General features: G+C 35.9%; 1 protein-coding gene across 1 annotated transcript; it reads right to left on the bottom strand.

The window, feature by feature from the left end:
• Positions 1-923: 923 nt before the first annotated feature.
• LOC108136861 lies at positions 924-9,286 on the bottom strand. Its single transcript, XM_017258300.2, has 7 exons — positions 8,795-9,286; positions 7,793-8,002; positions 3,940-4,093; positions 3,673-3,881; positions 3,474-3,607; positions 2,971-3,226; positions 924-2,693 (listed from the first exon to the last, which is right to left on the bottom strand). Exons 2-7 carry the CDS (start codon positions 7,836-7,838, stop codon positions 2,590-2,592), a joined length of 903 nt encoding a protein of 300 aa, XP_017113789.1. The 5' UTR covers positions 7,839-8,002; positions 8,795-9,286; the 3' UTR covers positions 924-2,589.

Below are 9,286 nucleotides of genomic sequence, written 5' to 3' on the forward strand. Positions count from 1 at the left end.
CCTGGTCTTTGGCCTTTGTCCTTTGTCTTTGTCCTCCTCCTTCTATTTTCGCCTTCCTCGCTTACTTTTCGCATTTTCCGCATTCTCGGCTTTTCGTCTTGGTCTCTTCCACTTTGTCCGGTGTGTATGCGTGTCCCATGGCCTATCTTCCTGACAGAACTCATGCAACATTTAGTGGCAACTAATTGCAGCAGCATTGAAATTAATTATTTAACCCTTTTTATTGTTTAAGTCCTCGCTCGGCTTTCGACTTACGGCGCTTAGCAGCTACACCCGTTGCCTTTTTGGGCGGCGCCTCATTAACATAACTAATTGTGCAAATTTGCGTAGTCAAACAAGTTATTATTTCTGCCAAGAGGTCAAAGTAGTCAGGGAATTTATTTATAATTTCTTTAATGATTCGGCTGACCCCTGTTCGTTTTAAAGGCTTTTAAGAAAGTTAAGTGCTCAAAAAGTCGTTAAATCATTAAAAATATAATCAAAATTAATTGAAGCCCTGGCTTCGGGTTCTTTTAAGGGGAAACACTTTAATCAATGAGCAAGGGTATCTTAACTTTTAAATATGTGCTTTCTATACCCGAAAACCCAAATATGAAATTTAAAATACCTTTGGTGAATAAAAAAAATCAATTGCCTACTTCTGAGAGTAGCCCCTGCTCAAAATTCATTTAAACGGTCGACGGTAAACTGCACACATTGTAAATATTGTTTACCGGCCAATCCCATTTATTTTCCTATCCCCAGCTTTCAATTAAAGCGACCATAGTGATCTAGTGTACCAACCTGTCTGTTATAATACAGATTAGCGATTCGAACTCTGAATAAACGCATTGAAATCCATAAACTGAATTATTTATTTATCTTATTTATTTGAAGTTTTCATGAACAGCAAGAAAACAAAAAACAAATGCATTGCAGTTCGCATTTTCAATTATTTTACAAAATTTAATGGCCATTCGCCAAAATGAAAAACTAAAGTAAATGCTTTTATATACATTATCGTTATTTACTCTCGTTTATATCCATTTTATCGTGTGTGTTTTTTATTCTTTACAACCGAAAGAAGTGCGAATAAGTATGTAAATTAATTTATACATTTATATTTTATATTTTGCATGCTTTCCCATTATACACACTGAGTTTTATTTTAATTGTGTAAACTGAATATAAAAAAGTGATTTCAGAAACGTCCAGGTTACATTTCATTACTATACCGAAGTACAATATATAATATGTATTTATTAGTTGGCCTTCTGTTACCAGATCTTTTTTTAGAGGGCTTTGACCCAGCGGATAATGATTACTCTCTATTTGTAGTCGCTCAGCTAAATGAAATGTTTATTGCGTTTTTACTTCGTTTCACTAGCTATTTAATTTTCGTGTTCGCTTTTTACGTCGGCCTGAGTAAATACATGCTGAGTTATATAGCGAATAGCTTTATATACATACGTATTTGGTTGATTCTGGCTAAGTGACATGATTTATAGTTGTTTGTCCTCTGTTTTAAATGTTTAAAATGTATTTACAACATATTTATGCTAGACTTAATTATAGTGGTTTTTACAGTATCTGCATTCTGGGTTTTTACTGATAAAATCGCAATTCATTTCGTTATTTCTTTTTTATGTGTTCACTTATTTTTTATGGTGTTTCATATGTGTTATTTTTTATACTTTTCCCAATACTTGGCATGGGAAGTGCGCGGATATATTTGCTCGAAAATGGTTTCATGTGCACTTCGAATGAAAATCAAATGCCGAACAACAATCGAAAAAATTACGCTTATATACATATATTGGAAATTCGATTGGTTTGTTGAAGAGTGACTTATTTTGGCTAGTATCAGTGTCAGGCAGGTAAATCAATTTTTTCTGGCAGTTTTTTATCGATTTAATTTTCAGTTTTTTTTTATTCGTAATGCTTGTCAAACTAACTGACATGAAAATATTAATTTACAAGAATAACATGACTTAAAATGAAGAGAATTACGTGTTTTCACACCAAGCATTGTGTTAACATTTTGAATATGGAAAAAACCTATACAACCGTTTCTGAACTTCTGATTTTGCAAATTATTATTTAATGAATACTAGCAAATATTATCCATAATTAATATTTTTATTATGTTATTATGACAAAATAATTTGGTTCCAATCAAAAACGCAACATTGTCATAAAGAATATTTTTCATTGCTAAAACCATTTAATGAAACAATTTAATATATTAATATTAACTTCGAACTTTGTTCACATAACTTTATTTATCAGAAATAAAGTTGAACAAATGCTTACTGCATTTAAAACAACGTGATGTTAATTTTTTTTTGCTTTTTGAGCATTTATAACCTTCAAAACTTTTGTCCTTAACCCTTAAATTGTATGTACATATATTATCTTAAAAGCTTTCCTATTCACTAGTTCGCGGTCTTACCTTTGTCTGTTATCCTAACTAACTAACTAGGTGACTAACTGACTGACTAACTAACGTGATGATATAGTTGACAAAGTTGCCATACGTGGCGTTTTTCACTCCCAACGCAGAAACTTAAATTCTTGCTGCAATTCCGATTTCCTGATAGTTTTCAGTGTTCATGAAAGGCGACGCAAACAGTGAATTAGTAGAACTGCTGCCAGTATTGCGGAAATTAGCGATGTCCTGCCACTAAGGCTGCTCCATTGTGTCGCCCCAGAGTCTTAGATTGAGAAAAAGAGATTGAGAAACGGAGATTGAGAAAAGAAGACATAGGCACATAAACCAAGGAAAAGTCACGGCAACAAATTTGATTTGAAAGGAAAATAGATCTTAGGTTCGACTAGACCAAAAAGGCTCTAAATATAAATTTCAAATATATTTAGTTTCTTTAACAAGCTTATATACTTTATTGAGAGACACAAATTTTAATTTTATATATATTAATTCTTAATCGAAGTTTTTTTAATTGCTGAAATTTCAATAATGGGTAAACTCACTTGCATTCGCATGTCTCAGCGGCATCTGATTGTTGAAATTGTCAAATTGCGACAGCGACGCACTGAGCGTCTTTTCGCGCTTCAGCTCCGGATAATTTTCAATTTCCGCTACGCACTTCAGCTCCAGGATTTTCCCGGCCTGGAAGAAGCGTTGGCCCTGCAAGTAGAAGTGCACCTGAAGCCGCTGCCGCCGCAGAACATAATCGTGGGCCGCTATGCTCGTGTCGGTGGTGGGATGCAGTTCCCCCAGAAGGGGCTAAAAAGGAGAGGAAATTGAAAAATTAGTTCGCCTATTACACCTATAGGAAGTATCAGGTGACAAACGCATAAAGTCACTAAAAATGTAGGTAACGTAAAATATATATACTTTGGATTCTTTGATAAATACTTAGTTTAATGCTAAATAATTTTTAAAACTAAGTTGTTTAAAGCTCTTCTTAGACAGTTTAGTTTTGAATTTTTAAATTTGATTGGAGCTGCATGAATTAAATGGAGAAACCGACCTGTTCGCCATTGATGAACCAGGTGAGCCGTGTGGGTAGACTGGAGTAATCCGAGGAGCAGGTGGCGCTGAGGAACTCCTCCATCCGGTACATCGAATTAAAGCTCTCGATTAGCGGATCGATCTGGGGCAAGGCTGCAAATATATTGGAGACTTATGAGCTATTGAAATTAAGCTGAATTTTCCAACTAAATGCCCACCTGCCACCGTCATGTTGTCCGCCTTGTCCGCAAGTTTAAAATGAGGGGCGTCGCCGCTCACTTCGCACTTGTAAAGTCCCGTAGATTTGGCACCTTGTAAACTCAATTCCAGCCTGCAGCTCGATTCGTTGCACAGGTATTTCCCGTCGAGCACTTGCAGTCCCGGAACCCCGAAGGTCATGTAAATCGGACTCGTCAGAGGAGAATATCTACCCGCAAGATATCTATTGTTAGCTTGGCTTAAGATAAAAAACTATTGGGGCTTACCTAAAGAACTCCTCATGATCCTTGTACCACTTGACCGAGTTTAACGTGTGACCTCGCATATCGTAGCTGCAAGATAGGGTCACATTGTCCCGGAAGTCCACAATCTCGGGCACACTTATATCCGTCACGAACAGGGCGGAAGCTATTGGGAAGTCTATAAATCAAAATTAGTATAATATAAATTATTTGCGAAACATAATAATTTAAAATAGGGTCATACCATGTGAAACGTGCCACCAACATTTTAAAAATGAGTAACAAAACATAGTTTAACATAGTTTTATAAGTTGAACAATATGTTAAAATTTAAATTTCCTGCTGAAACAGCAAAATTAATACAAATTCAAATATACAGTACTAAATGATAAAACAACATATAAAACTAAGGTAGTTTAAGCTAAAAACGGCCAAAGCAGCACACAGTAATATATTGTTAGATAACAGAGAGCCCAGGCGATTTCCTGTAATCGAATCGTCGGGCGTGCCACTCATTCATTTTGTGTAGGATGAGTACATGGAAATCTGCCATCCTTGGACCGTCGGATACAGGACCCCACAGGCCCATGACACAATTATGGTGACCAAAAGCCAGAGACATGTTCAGCGGCGGGTGTGGTATGCGTAATTTTTAATTTAGCTAGGTGACTGACCTGGGAAATGGAAAATAGGGACACAAAGGGAGACGGCAGGTGCTTTTGTAGCCAACTTCTGGCACATAAGACATCGAATAAATTTGAAATTTCATGAAATGAATATGCAAAACAGTTAGTTAGTCAGGTAGGTAGCCCGACACAAGAGTGGGCAAGAAACCAAATGCAATGAATACGGGGCCATATGTAACTCGCATATTGTAGCTTCCCTTAGTGGGAAGTTTCTGGTGTCCCCATTCAGAAAAGGCTATCCACCAGCCGAACAAACAACCAGAGGGTGGTTGGTTCAGAAACTGATAAGAAATGCGAACAAATCAAATGCCAGATTGACTTGAGTTTTGCCTCTACAAAATATATTTAAAATAAGCCGAGAAATGCGTATAAATATATGTTACTTAAAAGAAACTCTGCCAACAGAATACATATTTAGGAGTTGGAAATCAGCTTAAGGAAGTTTTCGAACCGTGTAAGGCATTTTAGAAAAACAGGCAGAATTTTTTAAATCTATTCCACTCAAAGCCAAACAAAACATATCATATGTCTGTATACTTATTTTGCTTTTGCGCAAAAATACATATAACTTTGCTACAAAACAGTTCTCTATTATTCATTTTTTATTTGCTATTAAAAAATGTACCTTTTAAACAAACCACCAAAGCTTTTAAGCATTTTGTGCATATGCAAATTAACATAAATGGAAACAACGTCGGACAATTACACAAATAAATATTTTATTTAAATTGATTGGAGATAGTTGTGATAAAATGCGGCAAATTGCTGGAATTCATTACGCATTTAAATCAACAAAACTTTAAGCCATTCGCAGGCATTACAATCCCACTGCCAAAGTATGGGTTAAGCTCATTCCCCACTTAACCACACAAAATGGGAATGGAGGGGGTTAAGGTGAGACTGAGATACAAACACAGATATATTTACACCTCAGCACATGAAAACTTTGCTGATAATTAACCCACACATTTCATTCGAGATAGGGCAAGCACACATTTACATAGGGATACGTATAGACAAAGGAATTCCCACCCACATAGGAGAAAATTTACCCATGCATTTCCGGGGACCAACACCGTCCAAGTTTGGTGATAAAACATTTAGAAAGATGGGACTAGACATTTTTGCAAATATTTTTGTGGTGGCACTTTATTTTTATGGAAGCTCTCTGTGTATCAGTGAAAGATTATTTTTTCTTAACCAAGCAAAAGTTTTTATGAACATCCTTGTTAAAAATAATACAGCGCGGCAAAAATAAATAAAATTTTTTAAATTAAAATTTGTTGTTTTAAAATATCAATTACCAGAACGGTCCGCATGCATACATTTCATGCATTCTCCATACACTGCACAAATCACCGAATAATGATGATTTTCTTTGTTTTTGCTTAAAAAACTTGTAGAAAAAATAATTTGATTTTAAGTACACCTTTCTAATATATTTGCATTTAATTCCGATATTCAAATGCGAAGGAAATTTAAGTTGTGAACAGGATTTTAAGCTAAGAAAAGAAAACAATTTAAATTTAATAATTGGCTTGCTCGTATAGGGGCCTACTCCTTTGAAAAATTGTTTATTTTGTTAAATGTGTAATAATAATAATTGTGTTTTCTTGAACACAACTATATACACAAGTCTTCACGGTCCAGTAGTCTTTGTGGCTGTCACATAGGCATATATATTAATTTCATCAGCAAGACCACTTAAACCCACAAAGTGAAGTAAAAGTATCTAAACGAGACTGGCAAACACTCAAAGTGTTTTTCCTAATTTTAGTTCCATCTAAATCCGCAAATTAATTGGGTGTCGTTTGGCAGACGAGTCCAACTGATTTTAAAAGTAAATAAACAGGTCCCAACCATTTGTTATTTGTTATAGTTGCTTTGTGGCGACAATATTTAATTCCATTAGGTCGGCCAAATTGCTGTTGCCGCATACACTTTAAATATAGACACGTCCACTGAAATCGAAATGCTACAACTCCGTAGAAGAACTTTTTTTGAAACTTCTTTCTCCGTCAGTCTTTGTGGCCAAATCCTTTGTGCTAGTGTCCTAGATTTAAAGTATTACTTGTGGAGTGTGTGTGGAAAACAAGTCAGCCGCAGTTAAAGGAAGACGGAAATGAGTCGAACTCAAGCCTTCCGTATACTCTTTTTATGCTAGCATTGTTTAAATAAATAAAAAAAAGCTTTGCATATAGTTATTAAAATCCTGACCGCTAAAGGTATTAAACGCATAGCATTTTTAAAAACAGGAAAGATTACCCATTTTTAAAACATCGCATAAATCGTTTGTGTTATTTGTAATAATATTAATATTAACCAAATAATTTTTACACGATTATATATTTCCAAAAATAAAACATATTTCATTGCAGAAGTTTGGGTGTTTGTATTGAGGGTAATCTCTCATTCAGACAGCCCACAATGTTAAGAATCAATTTCTTATCAAGGTATCTAAACAAAGTCAAAGTCAATTGCTATTTTTTGTAACTTAACAGGGAAAACCTTCACTGACAATTACCTATTTTCAATTTACCAACTGAATTTCCCTCAACTTTTCCAGTGCCTTCGCACACATGATGGAATACAATTTCTAGTTCTCGTCGAGCAGAGTGAAAAGCGGAGTGAGCCAGCTCATTTAACGCGCTCCAAATTAATTGCCCCATTGCCATTGGCAATTTGAGTGCAGGAGGGAATTAAAAGTCAGAGAAAAGCGGGAAAAAAGAAAAGGGGCTGCTGCCTTTGGCAGTCTGCCTAATTGCGAGCATTTCAAAAATACAATTTAAGTTTAAACTGCACTCAAGATGTGCTGCTGCTGCTTCAGCAAAAGTTGTGGCAGCAGAAAATACCAAATGCCAAAACGAATGGGGCAAGTGCAATTGCAGCCGTTGAAATTATGGCAAAAGTCATTAAAACAGCCAGAGGCGAAAACTTTCCCAATATTGATTTGCGGTTGGTGTTCTCGGCAAACACCAATAACAATTAAAATAATAATAAGCCGATTCACAATTAACGACAAGGGTGATTTGTTCGGCTCACATTACGCATACGCACTGCAAATCCCTTTCAGCGCATCATTAACCAAACAATTATTGTCCCGAATGCTGCACACAGCCGAAATTCAATCCCGAAAGCCATAAAAAATAATAATAATTTCCGCCATTCCGGCGGAGGGTCAAAAAACTTACCAATTAAAAGTGCGATGAACAGAAACATCAGCCAGCCGTAATCCATTTTTTGTCGTCGTCCTTATTGTTTTCTTTTGTTTGAATAAAATTAATTGCTTCCAGTTATTGTTGCTCTTGGCTTTGGCAGTGGCGTTGATTTATGCAGTTTATCCCTTTCGCATCTCCGGGACTTTCTTTGTTTCGAGTGCAGTCGAGGCAAGCGACAAAAAACTAGAATCGAACAACCAAGTGGAGGTCAAACGGGAAGCTTAATTAATTGAATACAGTGTCAAAGCGAGATGTAAAAACGAAGCACACGAAGTCGAAAACGAGATCGAGAAACGGCACAAGAGAATATAAATAAATAAACTCAGCGACAAACTCATGCAGAAAAGTTCAAAGGATACGCTCTGTCAGTGTCGTTATAAATAAATAACAAACATTAGAGCAGCCCAGAGAAAAGAAAAAACTCGAAGGAGCTGGCGACTTCCTGTACACGGAGAAAATAAAAAGTACTAAGTCATGCTCTATTATTCAGTTTTGCATATAACGCTAAAGGCTGCAAACTTGATTGGTATGCGAAAAACTCAATAGCACTCTTAAATTTATATTACTTAAAAAAATATATTTTCTAATGTGAAATTAACACATCTTGGTGTGCCAAATATTTTATTTGCATTATAGTATTTTAAAGAATTTGACATGTGAAGTATCTGAAATTGACATCATTGAATCATTCACCAGTTTAAGTGAAAAATATATCGTTTGAACACTTTTTTTTTTGGGTACGAACTCGCATGAAAGGGAAAGCAGGAACAAACACAGAAAACATGGACGTGTGGGCGTGGCAGACGCCCTGGCATCCTGTTTTCTTTTTGTACTTCTTGTCTGAGTGTGTGTGCGTTTGTCAACTTAAATAATTTAAATGCCAAATTCAAACGAATCCATGTGTTTAATATTTGAGTAAGCCATCCACCTGCCACGGCCACGCCCCCTTTCGCTTGAGACCTTGTGTCTCAGTACCTTTTTTGTGTGTTGTTGTTTCCTGGTTTACGTTCGCTTTATTTTGGGTCGGTTGTTCTTGTCAATTTGGGTTTTGTCGGAGTTAACATTAAACTGAAATTGAAGCACTCAACGGAAGCGGAAGTTGCCAGTCCAGTGCAATTTAAACTTGTTTCATTTTGCTTTCGTTTTTTTTCGTAGATTGTAAATGTATTTTGAGAACTGTTTACTCATTCCTTTTGCTTTGGCTGTTTTGTTGCGTTAGGTTAACTGGAATTTTATTGACTGCACGCTTCAGTTAATTGACCTTTCGGCAGGGACTCTGATGCTTGGTTATATAAAGTTTTTAAGATTTTCTTTGTTGGCTTGTCACTGTAACGATGTATTTTACTTAATCTTAGTTAATAAACTCCATGTCTGTTTTATGTTTTATCTTTTATTAAACTCGAAACTGTCGGCAAAGAAGGACCCCTATGGAAAGTATCTCCGCGCGGCTTCAGGCTTACGAGCTGA

Source organism: Drosophila elegans, unplaced genomic scaffold (assembly GCF_018152505.1).
Source record: "Drosophila elegans isolate 14027-0461.03 unplaced genomic scaffold, ASM1815250v1 contig_476, whole genome shotgun sequence".
NCBI classification, from domain to species: Eukaryota; Metazoa; Arthropoda; class Insecta; order Diptera; family Drosophilidae; genus Drosophila; species Drosophila elegans.

Coding starts and splice junctions, on each gene's coding strand:
- LOC108136861 (XM_017258300.2), bottom strand. CDS start 7,838: ATGGATTACGGCTGGCTGATGTTTCTGTTCATCGCACTTTTAATTG. Junction 4,094..7,792: donor GTTCATCGCACTTTTAATTG/GTAAGTTTTTTG, acceptor TTTGATTTATAG/ACTTCCCAATAGCTTCCGCC. Junction 3,882..3,939: donor GATCATGAGGAGTTCTTTAG/GTAAGCCCCAAT, acceptor TCTTGCGGGTAG/ATATTCTCCTCTGACGAGTC.